The sequence below is a fragment of the Drosophila biarmipes genome, chromosome 2R (genome assembly GCF_025231255.1).
Source record: "Drosophila biarmipes strain raj3 chromosome 2R, RU_DBia_V1.1, whole genome shotgun sequence".
Lineage (NCBI taxonomy): Eukaryota > Metazoa > Arthropoda > Insecta > Diptera > Drosophilidae > Drosophila > Drosophila biarmipes.
The window spans coordinates 16,463,684-16,482,092 of record NC_066615.1 but is presented as its reverse complement, the minus strand read 5'-3'; the positions used below and the strand labels follow the sequence as shown (position 1 = coordinate 16,482,092).

The window sequence follows — 18,409 nt, the reverse complement described above, 5'->3', positions numbered from 1 at the left end:
CAGACTTCCTTTTGACTCCTGATTTGTGACATTTTTAGTTAACCATTTTAACAAATTTGTACCTTAATTTAATTTAACTGATGAGTCTCTACCATTTTCTTTTAAAATATTTAAATTTTTTTTCTAAATGCAAGTGATAAAATGGGCTGTAATTTAATTTATTGATTGGCAAAAGATTACATAAATATCTTACCATTTTTTTACGAATCAATTAAAAATCGTGCAAAATCCTGTGCAACTTACAAGGATGTAAATACATTTACTCAAATATACTCAAAAAATGTTCTGACTTGTGAAATTTCTTAAACATTTCTTTGAATAATTTCCCTAGAATTTTGCCCATTTTTCCTTTCCTTTATTTTCTTGCAAACTTAAATTACCCCTCTGAGCCCTGTTTACTTCAAATTGCAATTATGATTTTCAAGGGAATTGATTGAACTAATTTTGGCCATTAGCCGGCAACATCTTTGCAGCCTTAGCCCTGCAATTTTGGTTTCGGCCCGGCCATTCAGCTTTCCGGGCACAAAGGAAGCCTTCATTAGCAGCCAAACGACTTTTAAATTTGCTTCTAATTATTGTGCATTTGTTGGGCAGTTTTGCATTTTCCCGCTTGACTTGGCCGGCCACCATTACCACCACCCCCATGGGCACTTCACCCCGCTTCCCTGAGAATGGGATGCTGGTGATGCCGTGTATTTATGGGAAAACGTTGCATTTGTGCAGTTTTTAATGAGTTTTTGTTGTTTCGCCACGCCGCCCGGGAAAGTTTCATGCTCCAGGGAGGGGCATTGAGGAGGGGAACTACTGCCACTGATGGCCGACTGACTAGATGACAGACTGAGTGGAAGCGCTTGACTGGCCGACTTGGACTGCAGGGCACTCGAAAAACTAATCAGCGCGGCCAAAGTTTTTCCTGGCCAGCTGAAAAGCTTTGCTATGGCTCGTGTTCTCCCTTTTTCGACCTCTAGAACCTGCTGGCCGAAAGACTTTACAACATAATTAAGATTGTAGCGAGCGACTTGAGTGCGTTTAATGAGGAACGGCCAAGGAAGCCACTGGCTTTTCCGGAGTTTTCCTTGTTTTGCAGCGCCGCAAAAGTTTGCCACCCCCAGGGGGACCAGGGAGCATTTTCGGGCTCGTTACTTATCTTGCTCATTTCCTTTCAGTGCACTTTTGTGTTGGGCATTAACATGGTCATTATATCCGGCTGGATCCTGCTGCACATTATGTCCGTTGGCCTGCACTTGCCAGCCACTTTCTTCCGGGGCCACTACTCCTTTTTCTCTTTTGGCCCCTTTGTTCTGCCCCTAATATGAATTATTAGCGCCGCCGGACTTCCCCTACAATCGTAATCATATGAATTTGCAGTGCTGTATCTGTATCTGTTTATCTACTGCTCGGTTTTTGTCTCGCACCTCTGGCTCCAGATAAAACCCACTATTATTCGCACCCTCTTGGCTAATGTGCTAAAAGTTAAGGGCACGCTTCAGTGGTTTTATGGCTTCAAAGGCGTGGAAAACACGCCGGGAAATCCCTTTATCGCAGGCCCACTCCTCCGGCAGACCACTAATCTCGCAGCATTTAGTTTTCATTATCGGCACTTGACTGAGCAATTTTATTGTTCTTCGTGGAAATAAAGCTCCGCTTGTCGGCCGCTGTTTTTGCTGTTTTAATTTCTTTTAATTTATTAGCTGTTTTGTATTCACTCCCTAATGGTGCCAACAGTTTACAATTCATTTCACACTGAAATTAACATAATTTGTATATGTTTGACTGATGTTTTCTTTTGTTTTTTATTCATCTGCGTAGTAAGTACCTTAATCATTTTTGATAATACAAGGTTAAACTGTTTATTTCACATTTAGAATAACATTTATTTATGTTTGGGCATAACTAATATGAAATATTCCCTTTCTTTTGGTGTTTTATATGCTTTATTTAAAGGTACCTTGAAACCCTTTAAACGGTGCCATAATATATTTAAAACAACATTAATATTTTATTATGTTTAAAAAGCAGCTGACAGCATTAATTTGTCAACTATTAAGAGCACCGTATTATAGCTTAGTGGCTTTTCTGACATTTTGATGCAATATGCTATAAATTTAATGAATGTACCCGATGGAAATTTTATTCTCTCCCGTATGGAAATATATTTCCTTTGGTAAAGCAATTATTTGTTAACCATTTATTCAGCTTTTCATGATGTTAATTTTTAACATTTACTCCACTTTTCGAAATCCCACAAATGGCAAATCGAGCAAAAATAGTTGATGACTCGACTTCAATTAACAAACCGGCATGCAAATATGGTTCGCATCCCGAATTCCGATCAAAAAATCAACTTTGCATTTGCTCTTCCACCGATTTTACTCATTTACTCTTCCGACGATGTGCTTTTCCACCGTGATGTCCCTTTTTTTGTGGGTTCCCCGAGCTGGGTGCTAAATGTCAGCAATGCAATTAAATCGGCAATGGCCAGTGAGGAAAGGGATCCGATCTGGAGAGGGGACCGGCAGACGGAGCAAAGCAAAGAGTTCTCCGGGCGCGTTATAAAATTATGATGCGAAATTGGATTTAAAAACAGCCAAGCTGCCCGGGTCTCCGAAGTGGGAAGAGCTGGTCGAGAACGAGAAATGTGGGCGCCATTAGCGCCATTTTCCTTGGATGTTCCCCGATGTCCTTCGCTTCCGGTCCTGCTTTCTGCTTTTCTGCTTCGCTTTTCTCCGCTGCGGCTGCTGCATTTGATGAGTTGAAAATTGTAATTAAACTGCGTTTGTTGTCATTGCATTTAAAAATAATAATAATAAATACTGCATAATAGGGCGGAGTGGCACAAAAGGCAAGTCGGCGGCGGAGGAAATGAATGGAAATGAAGGAGGAAGGGTCCCTTGCTTTTGGCCACGTTATCCTGGGCTGCAGGCGTACTTAACTATTAAAACTTGGCCAGGCAACTCCATTTAAAATGACGTGCGAAAAACTGCGGTGAAGAGCGATGAGTTGAAAGAAATCCGATGGCATACAGAAAATATGACGGGCTGAAAAGGCGTTTTGTCAGCTGGGCCGCTGAAAACGCTTTAATTAAAGTGAAACGCAAACATTTCAATTGAGGAGCGACTGTAAGCTGATTTCAATCTGGCTAAAAGGGATAACTTCCGGCAGACATTCTGCCCCGTGCCTTTTGCCCTTTTCCCCCCTTTCGCTTTTCCGGCTGGCTTTTCCTCAATGTCCTTCGCAGCGCTTAGCTGTGTGTGTGCTGGAGCTTGTCTCCATCGCAGTTCAAATGTTAGGTCACAATTAAGAGGGCATTGGCATTTCCCCTCTGTCGAGAAGCGATTGACATTAATTTTGCATTAGCCATCGCCTTGGTCCTTTGTTGCTCATACGCCCTGTTGTTGGTCGACTTAAATTATGCGCGCTAGCCATAAAAAAGCAGCTCGAGTGGCCATTGTTTCAGCAGCCAAGCCGTTTCCGGTTGGCCCAGTTCCAGCGCGAGCTAAAGGAAAACCCAAGCCCCCAAAACCCCGAAAACCCAATCCCAAATCCCAGTCTCTGGCTCTGGCTTATTTTATTTTCCAATTAAGTAAATTGCGTGTGCCAGACGAAGACGCCTTTTCTTCTGCACAAAGGGCGGCTACTAAAGAATAAATGTTTTTCTCCCGGGTTTCCCTTCCTGGCAGCGCAGCCACATCAATAAATGTTGCGTGTTGGCCCCCCGAATTTCCCCGGGAGCTTCAATAACAAATCGCCGAGTTCTCCTCTCGGCTTTAATTGGTTCAATGTCTAAATACCCTAAGCGCATTATACCAGCCGTCCACGAAGTCAGCTTCATTACGATTATAGACACTGATGTGTTAAGGTTGGGTGGATCTGTATTATCCCCTAGTATATACAATAGATGTGTGTATTCAGATGCCAGCAGACAGATTTCAATTTGCCAGTCTCCGTCGCCTCTAATGCCAAACATTCGATTTGTATTACGCAATGCCTATATGGACCTAGGCTTTGTTATCATTTTTATGGGCCTAATCGATTGGATGCGCTTATGGTGGGCATAAGGCTTTAATCAGTGCTTAAACAGCCAAGTGGATATCGATTAAACGGAGCAGAAGTGGGTTAAACGAGAGGGATTTGTTGAAGCACGACTTAACCATCTAGCGCTGATTAAAAATGCAGCAAAATAGCCGCAGCATAATTAAGTTATTAAGTATACGCAATCACGTATTTAATTTCATTGATATGCAACAAAAAATGTATTTAATTACCACTCATTTGCTGCGACACGGGCATTGTTTTAACTCAATCATAGATTGGGTAAATACAAATATTTAACTAGCGTGCGATCCTGCTCACTTGGCTAGTCAGGGGCTTAAAGAGTTGCTAATTAAATTAAGTGAAGTGTCGAATTTAGTACGTTTTCACTTTGTGTGCGCTTAACCTACTGCCAAGTGCACTCCAACGGAGGCAGCCAGGCAGCTGCAGCAGCAGCAGCAACTGCAACAATATGAATACCAGCAACTACAGCATACAAATGTTTTCAATTGCAGGCAGGCAGCGGCGGAGGGGAATAAACTGGCACAACAACTTTAAAAGTACAAACGGTCGAGAGGAGGAGCCGTCCATGGAGTGCATAGACCGGGAACAATGCTAAATGCCACGTCAGCAGCAGCAACATCAGCAGCAGCAGCAGAAGCAGCAGCAGCAACAACAGCAGCGACAGCAGCAACACCACCAACAACAGCGGCAACATCATCAGCAAAAACAAGTCAACGACAGCTTAAAACATAATACGCTGGCTGAAGGCAACAAGCGGATAGGAAGACAGTCGACAGACAGCCGGGGCACAAAGATATAGGGGCGATATAGGGTGGTGTTCTCTACCGTAGACAAAGAACAAAGCCGCATTGCCAACGATGAGGAATCGCTGTTGCAATTAGTGAGCCAAGGGGTTGGACGGGCCATGAATCACGAGCCCTGCTCGCAGCGGAAACGGAAATGCTCGCTGGAAACGGAAACGGAGCAGCAGCTGGCCACTAAATGCCATTGAACACTGAGCGATCATGTCCGACGTTGAGCAGGCGATTAAGGCCAACAAGCAGCAGCAGCAGCCGTCCCAGTTGGACTGCTCCATCGACGATGAGACGGACGCCGACGGAGCTCCTGGTTGTGGATCGGAAGTGGGCGCCAAGACCACCGCCTCGCTGACCGCCAAGCCGCGCAGCGGCCTCCGGCGCTGCTGCGGCCACCTCCTCAAGCTGCTGCTCTCCACGCCCGGCCTGGTGCTCCTGGTCATCGGCTACTCCGTGCTGGGCGCCCTCATATTCCCCATGCTGGAGGCGCCGCAGGACCTCAGCAAGTCGGCGGCCATCGCCAAGAGCCGCGAGGACTGCCTGCGCGAGCTCTGGATCATCACAGGTGAGCCTCGAAACTAAAAAATTATGATTTTAACATACTTATAAATATGTCATAATATTATTTAATGTAAATTAAAACAATATTTTTTATTGCACTTTTTTAAATGCCTAAAAGTATACTTCATTTTATTTTCAACTTGAAAGACACTAATGATTTGTTCATTGCATACTTTAAGACACCTTTTTTTTTTTTTTTTTTTAATTAACATCTTTATTTAATATAATCCAGGAACAGATCTAATTAAAGCCTTTAACCTAAATGTTTATTAAGACACCTAAAAATGAAATTTGGAAGAGTTTTGCGTTGTAAACTAGTAAGACAACAATCTAAATTGGATATAATAATAATAATATTAATATACCCCTTTTGATTTGCTAGTTTATTTCATTTATTAGATTTTTTTAACAATTCAGTTCTAATTATGTTTAGATAAAATATATTAAAATCTATCTCTTTTGATCTGCTGAACTGATTTTTTCTTCTGCCTGAATATGCAGGAAATATTTTAACGCTTCACTGGCGACGCGCAAAAATTCGCATAAATTATGATGGCCACCACAAATTTTTGCCGCATTGCCCGTAAATTTTCGGCGTGTTTTGCACGCTTGATTTGCCTGCAAATTGGCAAAGTAATTCGAACATTAAAGCGACAATGTTTTGTTATCGCCCATTAATGCTAAGTAAATAGTAGCGGTGGCGAGTGCAGAGGCAGCACAAATATTTTAATTATAAGTACCGGCAAACACGGCGGACTGGTAACGAACCGTCCCGCTCGGGAGCCACTCGAAACAAAAGGACGGCTGAATTTCATTTTGGCAGCCAGCAAATTGAATAATAGCTAAATATTTGCATAGGCCAATATTTGGTCAGGCGGGGCATTTAATTTGTTTCCGCAAATGTGCGAAACTCCGTCGATTCGATTGCGCCGCGTTTATCGCAACTATTTTGAGGTCTATTTGTTGGCCTGATTTATGTGAAATTAATTACTTTGTCGCACCTGCCAGTGGCACTCGATTTGGGGCTGGCGCAAAGATTCCACGTGCGTTTGTACTAGACCTGATGTTTATTTAATTAAAATTTCACATAATAAATAATCCAATTAACCTGGGCTCATCCGCGGCGGAGGCGCCCCACCTGGCTTATGATTAATTCGACGAGCCCTCCAACGAGTGCTTAATGATGTGCCGCACTCGTCTTGCCTTAACATGGGTTATTTATTAATTTCCTTAGCGTGTGGGGATATTTTTAAGGGGTTAATGTTGTCAAAAAATATGCAAAGGCCTTGAAATAAACATACATTAATACATCAACCAACTCCTCAACATTTTTCAGTATAAATAAAACCTGTATTATAAGAAGAATTAAATACCTGGAGTAAACTTGATTGCTCTTCCTTTTGTATGGCTCTAAAGTTACCTTATGGCTTAGCTTACCCTATATAATAGGGTAAAGCCAGGAAAATTATGTGAGAAATATATTTACCTAAATTATAAATGCAAATGTAATAAAACATCAACTATTAAATACCCTTAGCCCAAGTTAAACACAGCTTTGGCATTGTTAGTCATTCCCAATTAGTTTCTTATGAACTCTGCAGTCCTGAGCTCAAGATAAATTTCAAAATCAGTCGATTAGCTCGCAAAGATGGGCAGAGAAAATCGTTTGATTTTGTCTTTGTTCTTGGCAACTTGCTCCACTCGATTGGGGTGGTGGGTGGATGATGTCTGGGGAAGTGCAGCCCGAGGCTTCAAGATGCGATGGCTGTGTATCCACAGAACACACCCACCCACCCTAGGCCAGGGGGCGTAAAAAAGGGCGGCAAAGCAGACCCAAACTGCTGTTAACAAGCGACCTCTGCAATTTGCACACGACATCGAATGGGAGCAGATTCCTCAAGACAGGCGAACGAAATCGAAGGGGAGGCATTGGGGGCTGGAGATTGGATGGAGAGGTCGGAGGTCGGCAAGGTGAGCCAAGGCTGGTCCGATTTGTCGGCACTTGTCGCCCGTGTCGATGGGAGGTCGAAGGCTGTGGCTGCACTTGGCATGAAATTGCATAATTACGGAAAGGACACTTGAACGCATTCTGGAGGAGAGCCGATTTAACCTCTTACCTTTCCCCATTTTTTCCTGCAGAGAAACTCAACGTTCTGTACGAACGCAACTGGACGATGCTGGTCCACGAGCAGCTGCGTCGCTTCGAGGGCTCCATTGTGGCGGCCACGCGCCAGGGATCTGGAGGATCCGGAGGAGGGGCAGCAGGCGGAGGCCTCTTCCACGAGGGCAGCGCCAGTGCCCTGGGCCACTTTGGCTACGACGCCGGCGACTCCCAGGGCTGGACATTCAGCGAGGCGCTGCTCTACTCGGTCACTGTGATAACGACAATTGGTGAGTTCCGTTCCTGTTTCCCCTTCCGCTTCCGCCTTCGCATCTGCACTTTCACTTTCCCACCCACTTATCCGAAATACCCAAGCCCATCGGATTTATGTTTAGTGTTTATCTTGGTACTTGCCGGGCAGAACTGCTTATTATGATTCTCCAACAGGCCACAACTCGTGCTGTGGCCAGCAAATATTTACATTGGGGGGGATAAATAGACCTCGACATGCTCCATTCCCAACGCCTTGGAGAGCAGCCTCTGAAGCAGCAGGCCATCAGACATTGTGTATACGACCCGTAGGCCGACTCTAAATATTTGCATATGCTAAACGCTCGGGCCATCCTTGTTGCTACAAATTAACTGTATCTCAGGGTCCTAAACTTTAACAGCAGGCCAGCTGCTGGGGTATGTGAATTAGCTTTGAAATATGTCACTTAACGGATTTATTGTCTGCTGTGTTTGGGCCAACATTAACTGGGTTATGGTGCTAAATATTGGTTTTCTAGTGGGTGTCTATCAAGTGGCTCATTTGCCTTGTTGAGGTGTTTTTCCTCTTGGAACTTAAAATACAAATTAATAATCTTCTGAGAGCATTTTAAAGATACAAATTTAATAGTGACTTAATTTTAATTTAAACAAATCATTTAACAGGCACACTTTAAAGATAAGGGACCAATTCAGTTTGTGACCAAGTTAACTTTCTCCTGTTGAAAAGTGATGCCATATGGCTTACTATCCCTTCCCAGATTGAGTTCCCAGGAGTTCCTTCCCGTTCCCGTTTAAAAGTGCATGCATTTATATTAGCCCGTTCGTGCTTGCCATGCTGAGGCTCTAAACCAGATATATTACCCCGATCCTTGCAGGACACGGCAGCCTGACGCCGCGCACCGCCGCCGGAAAGCTGGCCACCATCTTCTACGCCCTGGTGGGCGTGCCCCTCATGCTGATGTGCCTGTCCAGCCTGGGAGCCCTGCTCGCCGATGCCCTGCAGTGCACCTACGTGCGCCTCTGCTGCCAGCTGCAGCGGCACCAGGAGAGCAGGAGGAAGTCATCCGCCGGGTCCTCGAAGGGGCCAACTGCCAGCACAGCGATGACAACGAAGGCGGCCAAGTCGAGGGAGAAGGACAGGGAAAAGGGCTCCAAGCGACGACTGGTAAGGCAGCCGTATGATTGATATTTTTTAAGCGAGGCTAGCAGTTGCTGTTTATCAAAGACTCCCAGCATCTTGCTGCTGAAAGAAAAGGGATAAAATTTATTTTTATTTGAGGTTTAGTAACCTCTCTTAAACTGTACATTAAACATCCTTTTTCCAGGTTTTTAATATAATTTTCTTACTTTTTATCTTTCAGTTTTATGGCAGTTTTAAAAAACTTACCTTCTTCAAGCCATGTTAGATTGTATGTGACTGAGAAAATTCACTTTTAGTTTAAAGTTAACCTCTCCTTTTTAGTTTTTTCAAATCAAATTTACTAATACTAATAAATTTTAAAAAATTAACATCACATTGAGATAATGATTAGGATTCCCCAAATAAATTAACTCCATTGGCGACATCAAACTGGAACCCTAAAATGACATTGAGAAATCGATCTTAAAGATACTTTTCCCATTTAAATCGATTTCCTTTCAACAAAACCCCCTATGCCAAGCCCTCTTACCGCAGATTGATTCCCAAAGGCATTTTCCTCTCCACAGACTGTTTTGATTGATATTGTTTTCTCAGAAACAGCAGCTGCAGTCACTCCACCGACTGACTGCAACTGCAACTGCAAGTCGAGAACATTTTTATGGATCCTAATTCGATAGTTGGAGGACAACTTATTTACTTTCTGCTGGCAGCAGCAACTGTTGCTGCTGAGTAACCCCGAAAGAAGCGAGACCAGAGTGCTTTGCTCTGCATTCCGGGTTAGAGGAAACTTTGTACATTGTTCCGCGTGTCCAAAGTTCTCGGGGAAAACTTTCGCTGGCTACTCCGCTGTTTTACGCATGAACTTTTCCCACCACTCACTAAGTGTTTCGCTTGTAGTTTTTCCGAACTTTCCCGGCAGCCACGACAGTTACCATTTTGGCCAGCGGAAAACCTGATGTATGGAAATGGAAGGCACCTAAGCCACGATGTGATGCGAATCTTCGATTGTCCGGTACCCTTTTTTCTTATCAACTGGATTCGGGGGATTTTTCGAACATCAAAATGCAATGGGTTCTCGAATTACGGGTTTTAATTACGACAGCAGAAGCCTTTTAAGTGGATCTCCCCGGGTCCGGATTTCTATTAACGCAAACTGAAAGTTTGTAATTGATTTGGGCAAAACAACAAAGAACTTTTCGCTTTTGCCTTTTTCGTTATACTTTCTAGGTCTTCCCAGTGCAGACGGTTTTTGGGTTCGGTTTCACGTTTTTCCTGGTTTATTGCGTTTTTATTTGCCCGGCTCCGTTGTATACATAATAAATAATTTTTTAGGATATCAAAACTCTGACAAGGTTGTTTGGAAAAGCCCTTCTTTTTTGCGACCGACTGTATTTGTTTGCGTGTTTTGCGCATTCGTGCATAAGTTTTGTAAGTGATTTGCTGGCCTCCCGTAATGACATTTCTGCTTTCGGATCGCGGAGTTCCGGACTTTCCATGTACGGGGAATGTTCGCTTTTAAAGCTTTAAGTTGTGGGTGCATAAAAAGTGATTCATTCTGTTTGCACTGGCAGCCTTTTTCAATTGTGGCCACTCATTTGTCCGCGTCCTCCCGTTTGTTTTGCTTGCACAAATTTCTGTTTAATTGGCAATTTATGGCCGAGTGGGGGAAAAAACGTGAGCGAATAGCAGGGTTCAATAAATAAATAAGTGATTTTGCGGTGGCCACGGCAACTCCGATGGCCTGTTTGTCATCTGGCAGCCATCGGGCGGCAACAAAAAAAATTCATTTCATAAATTAACATTTACTTGCGAACAAAAGTCGACACTTTTAATGAACTCGGCGCTAAAAAACTTTGCCCGTCAAACTTGAAAATTCCACTGGCTGCCAAAGTTGACTCTTTAAGAGGGCCAAACAGGAACCGGCGAACCGGTAACCCCCTTTCGACACTTTAAGAGTTGCGCCAACTTTAGTTTGCAGTTTGAGCCGGGTCAAATGGCGGCGGCATAAATTTAATTTTTCCCGGCCAAGTGGCCGGGTTTCGTGCCAGGTAAATTGAAATGAGTGCGAGCCACTTTAAGGCGGCGGTGGGAAAAGTTTTCCCGCCGCCCAACAATCGCGGGCACTGGAGGCATGCCATAAACTTATCATTTCCGGCCCTCTTGGCCCTAATTGATTTGATTTGGCCGAACTGCAGTCCTACGGGGCAAATGTATGACAGAAAAAATCGCAGAATGGTAAAAATTCCCTGCTTTTCTCTCCTTAAAAGTTCTCTAAAATCAAAAAAGAGAGAAATTTCTCTAAGTTAGAGTGAGACAACAGTGGTATAGAGTCTCCGAAACCGGAAAAAAGAGAAAAAACAAGGGAGTGATAGAAAAGAGCAGGCATTAACTGTGGGTAAGAACAAGACGGCAACATTCGAAGCTCTCCGAAATATCAAAAGAGAGCAAAAGCCAAGATGGCGAACGTATCGAAGAGATACATCGCGTTTATAGATACATTTTAAATTGAACTGCTTCAAAATGATCATCATACCTAGCCAATCTTTTTCTCCGTGCATGGTTTCGCTTCCAGAAACTAAAAACTTTTCCGCATTCTCCGAGCTCTCGATTGTTAATCTACTTGCCGTGTTCCCAGCCACTCAGGCATGGCATTCCTTTCAGGATTTCCCGGGCCTGCGACTTGTTGGACAGGTTTTTTGCATTTGCCAGCTGGATGAAGGCAGCCTGTTTTTGGTCTCCATGTTGCATACAACAACTCATTAGGGCCCAATCCAATCTGGCAGGACTTCGTGTCGTCCTGCTCGGCCAAGTGGACTTTTGGGCTTTTGTGGCGCCACAAGGATTCGCCTGGCAATTGATAAGACTGCCAGCAGATTGCGGTTGGCTCTGGGGATGTGCAGTCATCGGTTGAATTATTATCGCCATCGTGTTGACTGCTGCCATTTCGGCTTCTGGCCTTTGGGCCCCCGCCTTCGTCTTTGCAATTATCATGACGCACGCCGTAACGGGTTTTGGGGCAGGGGGTTGGGTTTTCCGGGCTTTCCGGGTCCAAACCGCAAGACTAGCAGGGCGACATTTCAAATTTCCATCATTTCAATCGGTTGTTTTGTGTGTCCATTAGATTTGCCTGGCATTTGATGATGATGCCGCAGAACCGCAGAGCACACGAGATGCCAGGCGTTCTGGCCGCAAACAGCTTTGAGGCCAAAGGACCACGGGAATGATGACATCAATTTCGGGCCAGGGCCTGGGCCTGGGCCCAAGAAAGCGGCATATCGAGCCTGCAAATTATGTGCTTTATTGGCATTGCCATTGCCTCATCACCGTGTCGAGTGGTCGCAGTGGGGGGCCAGGACATCTGGAGAATCAAGGCATTTCCTGCTGGATTTCGCTCTGAAGAAAATTTGGAGTAGATCTGGAGCTGAAGAAGCTGAAGAAGATTTGGAGTAAATCTTAAATAGAACAGAGAAAAAACTTGTTGATGATCAATTTTTGAAATCTATTTGAAGATTAAAATGAAATGAGGATTGCGGTTTTAAAGAAATTATTGCCTACTTTTAGACACCTACAGGATTGATCGATCATCGGCATACTGAAAATGTATGACATTATAAAAATTCCATTTCCAATTTGGGCTATAAAAAAAGTTTATATGTATTGTACATGTTAATATAAAAGTGTATTTACATCTAAAAGCAAAAATCCCAGTGTCCTGATAACTTTTTTCCCTAGGCTTAAAAGGCATTCTTAAATCAATCCAATTTGTTCGACTTTAAACCTGTGTCATGTGGTCATTTGTGATTAAAATGTCCCTCTCCATTTGCAGGCCAATTGCAAGGGCTGCAAGTACGATGCGGCCAACAGTGAGACGAGCTTAAATGACTGCCTGGACTACGGCCAAAAAGGAAAGCTGCCGGCAGACAACAAGGAAGGAGGTGAGTATATTGGCCATTGTTCGGATGCTAATTGTATTGTCAGCACAATTGCAAGTCGTTAATCATCTTGAACACGTCTGTTGCTTCTTTTGTGCCGTGTGGCCAGCAGATGCCTGTCAATTGTTGCGCAACTTGAATCCGCAGCAGCACTTTTATCAGCAGCAGTTGCAGTTGCAGCAGCAACACCAGCAGCAGTTGCAGCAGCCGGATGTCATGCTAATGACAACGACATCGGGCAGCGCATTGCTGAAGTACGCACCGCAGCAGCAGCAACAGCAGCTGCAGCAGCAGCAATTATCGACAGCAACCCTCCCGCGACAACATCCTCAGCTGCAACAGCAACATCACCAGTTGCAGCAGCAACACCAGCAGCAACTGCAACAGAACTTTGTGGCCGTGCCGAGCAGCATGCTGCGAATGCCGCTGACAGTGCCGCCGAATTGTTATGCACCCGCCACTGCCACGATTTACTTCCCCTTCGGCACCGCCCCCTCCGCCCCCGGCAGTCCCGCCCACTCGCAGGCCCACCCAGCTTCGATTGCCAATGCCAATCCCATGGGGAATACTCCCACGCTGAGTCAACAACAGCCGCTGGTCAAGTATCACACGATACATCTGCAACCCGCTTCCGGGAAGCATCGCGTGCTGGCTTCTGGACTCCAGGATGCAGCAGCCGGGAATCTCGTCACAGGATCTGAGGCCTCCTCCCTGGAGGCCATCACTCTGCCGCCGCCGCCGGCCTATCAGACAGCCAATGTGCACGGTGAGTGATGAAACTGCCATGTTTATTGCCGCCTTTACAGGATACGAATTCCGCGGGAGGCTGTCAAAATGGGTGGGCGATTCCAGCATTCACCAATGTGACTTGCCCGCAAAAGTAGACTACGATTTTAGTTCAATTTAAGGGAATTTCAAAGGGAACATGAGTAATTCATCTTAATTCATTCATAATTCAGTAATTCATCTTCTTACTGCCTTATCTTATATCTCACGTCCCAAAAGACTTTCAATATAAAGCTTTGCAGATCGTTCTAGCATAATATAAAGACCGCAAAACAAGATACTATATTTCAAGACCACAAAGTATTTATGGCTGTAGTTCTTGACATCATGTGAAGTTCGTAATTTAAGTTATCTAATGGAATTTTTATTTTGGCAATATATTATTGCTAATTCACCTTTTTCCATATAATTTATTGTGTTATTATACTTATTATTTAAGTCAGCTACTATATCTACCATTAAATAAGTAGCTGTAAATGTATATTCGGAGGATTTTATTTGGATATTTTATAAGCCTAATTTTGGGAATGCATTACAAAATGTTGCTTTGATTTAGAATGTAATTATCACAAATGTGTCATTCGATATCGGGAAATGTGCAAAGGTGTTCTGATTTCTGAAATAATTGTAGTAAATTACCATCTATTTGTGCATTGTTAATGAGTGCTAATGCTAGTGGGGCATGGAAATTTGCATAAATCGAACAAAGGAAAATGGAATTTAATTGGATGAACAAAACCGAAAATGCTCTGCTGACAGTTTTGGCTTAACCTGAGCCCCAAAACAAAACCGAGCGAACGAGCGAGCAGTAATCAATCAATCATACGCCCTGATGTCGCAGGACGATTTGTCCCTCCCCTTCGCCACTCCTGCTGCGCTCATTTACGCTTCCAATTATATAACAATTTTCATCATCATCGTGAGCAGCTTGCAGGCTGCGGAAGCAGCAGCGTGTTAAAATGACAGAGTTAAGCAGACAGGCACACACACACACACACACACTTCGCTGGCATTAAAAGTTTTCAACTTGTGCTGCCTGACATGCCAGGACATCAGCAGGAGCAACAACAACGAGGCAGGGATAAGGACATCATGCACTTGAGGCAACTTTCGACATGTGCGACAGTTTTATTGACGATAATGATGACTCGGCGTAAAGATGACAGACCCGCCCGGCTCCATTGAGCCGTCAGCTTGTGCAACGCATGCAAAACTCATTAAAGCCAACAGGCGACGACGACGGCACGTGACTGGTTTTTGTCAAAGGATTCCGCTTAATTTCACATCAGATTCTAGCGTGAGACTCGGCCATTTGTCGGCAAAGGCGAGGAGACATCGCCATTGATTCCATTATGCATGTTAATTGCCTGCAACTGGCAGCCGGGAACAAGGATCCGGGAGTGGAGGAGTCCCTGGCGACCCCGCAGTCCGAGTGCGCGGCTAACCACGCCATTAAAGCACAGCCAAAGTTGCTGCAACGCCACCGACCGCAGCAGCAGAGTGACTTTCCTGCGAGACTCCGGATATATAGTGCCCTGTGTGTATGGCATATGTGTCCCTGCACTCTAATGAATGTCTTTGTGCGCTCTCGCCCTGTGAGTCAATGTGTGTGCGGTGTCCAAGTTTAAGTAAATATTTTCAAATTGGCCATGTCCGGAGCAGAGCAGAGCGCTCCACTGCACTACACTCCATACCACTCCGCACCGCGATTTTCTGGCGTCCTGCTGACAGCTCCAAAGTGAAAGACGTACGCTTTCTTCCGCTCTTCGGGTCGCCAGAAGGGCAGACCATTAACCCGGGACAGTGGTTGTGACGGAGTGTACCTATATTTTAAGTTTCCCCTACTTTAGTCGTGGTAAATAGTCTGCAATTTGTTAAATAAAAAGTGAAGTGCGGTATAAATTAAAATCCTATCTTCGTTAGTGCATAAACTTATAACTTACTATCTAGCCTTGAAATATCTTTAAGATTAATCTTTAACATTAAAATCTAATACCTTTCAAAACAAAGCATTGTGTACAAAAATAATATTGCAACACTTTAAGAATGAAATGTTGTTCTAGGACTTTTAAATGAAAGGACTTTTGATTTGTGTGTTTACTTAAGATTAGGCATTGAACTCTAAACCCAATATATCAACAATCTTTGGCAGTTTTATAATCAAACACATAATGTAAAGATATAACATATCTTTCCTTCTATCTTATAGTTCCATTAAGCATGTTCCCCTCAATTGATTCAAAAATGATTAATCACATCTTTATTTCCAATTTCAACACCTTGAATGACCTAAGCCCCCTGCAAATCTGAACTTTTCAAGATAAATTAATAGACAGGAACCCCTAATAGCTGCGATTTTCTAGCCCCGCATTCCTACAACGAAATGCGCTGAATAAATTACCGCAGCGGCGAATAGTTGAGGGAGTGCTGCGCCCTCGACAAAGGCCCACTGTGTGCGCCGCCAGATGTTGGAGTGCCCCCTGACATCCCGGCTCTGCCGGTGGCAGCCGCTAATGAAAGCTAACGCCAAACTTTTGGTTCAAAAGTCGGGGGAAGTGGAATTGGCAATGCGAATGCGAATCCGGACTCGAAACGTTCCGCCACATTGTTGCATTTGTCGGTTGAACTTTGAAAATGCAAAGCAAATAATTTTCACAGTGTGTCCCTGGCCCTGGCCCTGCGCCTGCCCCCCGACCCCCGTGTCTCGTGGCTAAATGCACAACTTTTCCGGCTTTTCCCGCTGCTGCCACTGCCACTTCCGGCGGAACTAACGGGCTAACGGGATAATCTAACCGTGTGTGGCAGTTGCCGGAAGTTGTTTTGCCAATTTGTGCGCCAACTTTTTCGGTTTAATTTTAACCCTTCTCTACTTGTTTCCCATGAAAATAGCTTGGTTAATATTTTTATTTAAACATACAATGTTTCTTGACCTGGGTTTTTTTTTTTTCAATTTTTCACCCCTTTCAGCTGTGCGACGGGCCAAGTTCGTGACGAAACCGCTGCCACACGAGATCAACGCGCTGATGGACTGCGGAACAGGATCGCCGGACTTATCCAGGAGGCATGATTTATTGCCACCCGCCCACTCGGGGTCACCAGCAACAGGCACTGCAGCAGCAGGTCCCTTGGTAACCTACACGGCCGCAGTGACAAGCCCACAACTGTCGGCTGGAATTCAGGGAGGAGCAGCAGGAGGAGCAACAATGGTTGCCGGCGGAGGAGGAGGAGCCACCATGTCCGATAACAGTTTTATGGCCGCAGGTGTTTGTGGCATGGGTGCTGGTGTTGCCCCTCCCCCGGCAACAACATCATCGTCCTCGGGGGCAGCCACTGCAGCCGTCTCCTCGGCAGCAGCAACATTGTCAGCCCTCCTAAGCACCAACTCCTCGGCCACCGTCGACATCATGGAGGATGAGGACGAGCAGGAGCGGGAGCGATTGAGGTACGTACCATACGCAAAGAAATCATTAGGTTTCAAACTATGGTTCCAGGGAAATAAAAACATGTGCTTATTTTTATGATTATCACTGGGAAAAGGTATCACGTAGTGACAATCGAATCTACCATAGATACCAATTAAAGGATATCTTCTTCTAGGACCTTTGCCTTAAATAGCCGCCTAGCTTCACCATTTTTTCTAGTGAAACTTCTAGGATATAATTGATTCTAGTTTTTTTGTATTATAATGTGTGTTTTGAATTTTAAAACATTTTATCTATGCTTGTATCAAACCATTAAAAAAAATACATTTTGAGGTGCTAAAAATGGTCTAGTCTTCAACATATAATAACTTAAAATAGAAGAATTGGGTCATAATAAAACCGTTCCTTTTGCCTTATTTTTTCATCAGTGTACTAAAGAATTTTCTGAAACATCAAGTTATGCCTTTCGAAAACCAGGCATTCTTCACAGAAGTTTTTGTTCTTAAAGTAAAGCTGCGAGCTTGAGCTCAGTGTAAAAAAAGTGCCCGGAGGGGGACTTCAGGTATTTTAGTTGCATTTGATTAAAGCCATGCTGTTTTTGTTGCCAGCGAAAATCGAGAGCCAAGCGCTGGGGGAAAACTGTTAATTTAATTTCAAAAACAAACTTTCTGCCTGCCAGCAACACTTTAAATCAACACTTCAGAATCTGCATGATGCACACCGAACCGTCCAACCACCCAGCCACCCTCCGCCCAACCACCCAGTTTTCCCTTGAACAGCCTTGCGGATTCGCATTCCCCCCGCGGTGGCTGTCTCCCCCTTGCCGGCTGCCATTTTCTGCCAGAGTGAAGAGTGCTCCGCTTCTGATGATGGTTTCCTTCGCCTTTTTGAGCGCATTTTATTTAATAAAAAGCAGTAGCAGTAGCAGTAGCAGCGGCAGCGGCAGCGGCAGCTTCTGGTAATTAATTTTGACAGTGAACCTGTGGATATATACGCGAATATATGTACGCGAATGCCCTCCTCGATTTCAGCTCTTAGCCTGGCCTGTAATTAATTGAATCGCTGTACAGGAAGGCAATGAAATTGAAATATGTATGCAGTTGAAAATAAAATGCTTCATTATCTGCCTAGTTAAACATTTATGCATAATGTTAAAATAATAATCTGTAAGATAAAGATTCACCCCCGCCACTGCTTTTGCTTTGCAGCTGTTACATTTTGTATTCATTCGTTGATAGGTATAAACTAAGATAGTTTAGGCCTAATCTTCATTTCAGTGGAGATCAGCGAAACCGAGTAATCGTAGCCATGAGCGGAACCCCAATGAATTCCCTTGCCGCTTGGAG

The 18,409-nt window shown here is 44.3% G+C and overlaps 1 protein-coding gene across 1 annotated transcript in view; it reads left to right on the top strand.

Moving 5' to 3' along the window:
• LOC108036577 (uncharacterized) overlaps positions 1-18,409 on the top strand; it is a 46,193-nt gene that overhangs the window by 24,137 nt on the left and 3,647 nt on the right. Inside the window, exons 3-8 of the mRNA XM_017112829.3 lie at positions 4,548-5,415; positions 7,551-7,802; positions 8,658-8,947; positions 12,750-12,858; positions 12,968-13,621; positions 16,609-17,083. Of these exons, the coding sequence (XP_016968318.1) occupies positions 5,061-5,415; positions 7,551-7,802; positions 8,658-8,947; positions 12,750-12,858; positions 12,968-13,621; positions 16,609-17,083 (2,135 nt within the window). The 5' untranslated portion in view covers positions 4,548-5,060. The remainder of the gene's footprint in view (positions 1-4,547; positions 5,416-7,550; positions 7,803-8,657; positions 8,948-12,749; positions 12,859-12,967; positions 13,622-16,608; positions 17,084-18,409) is intronic.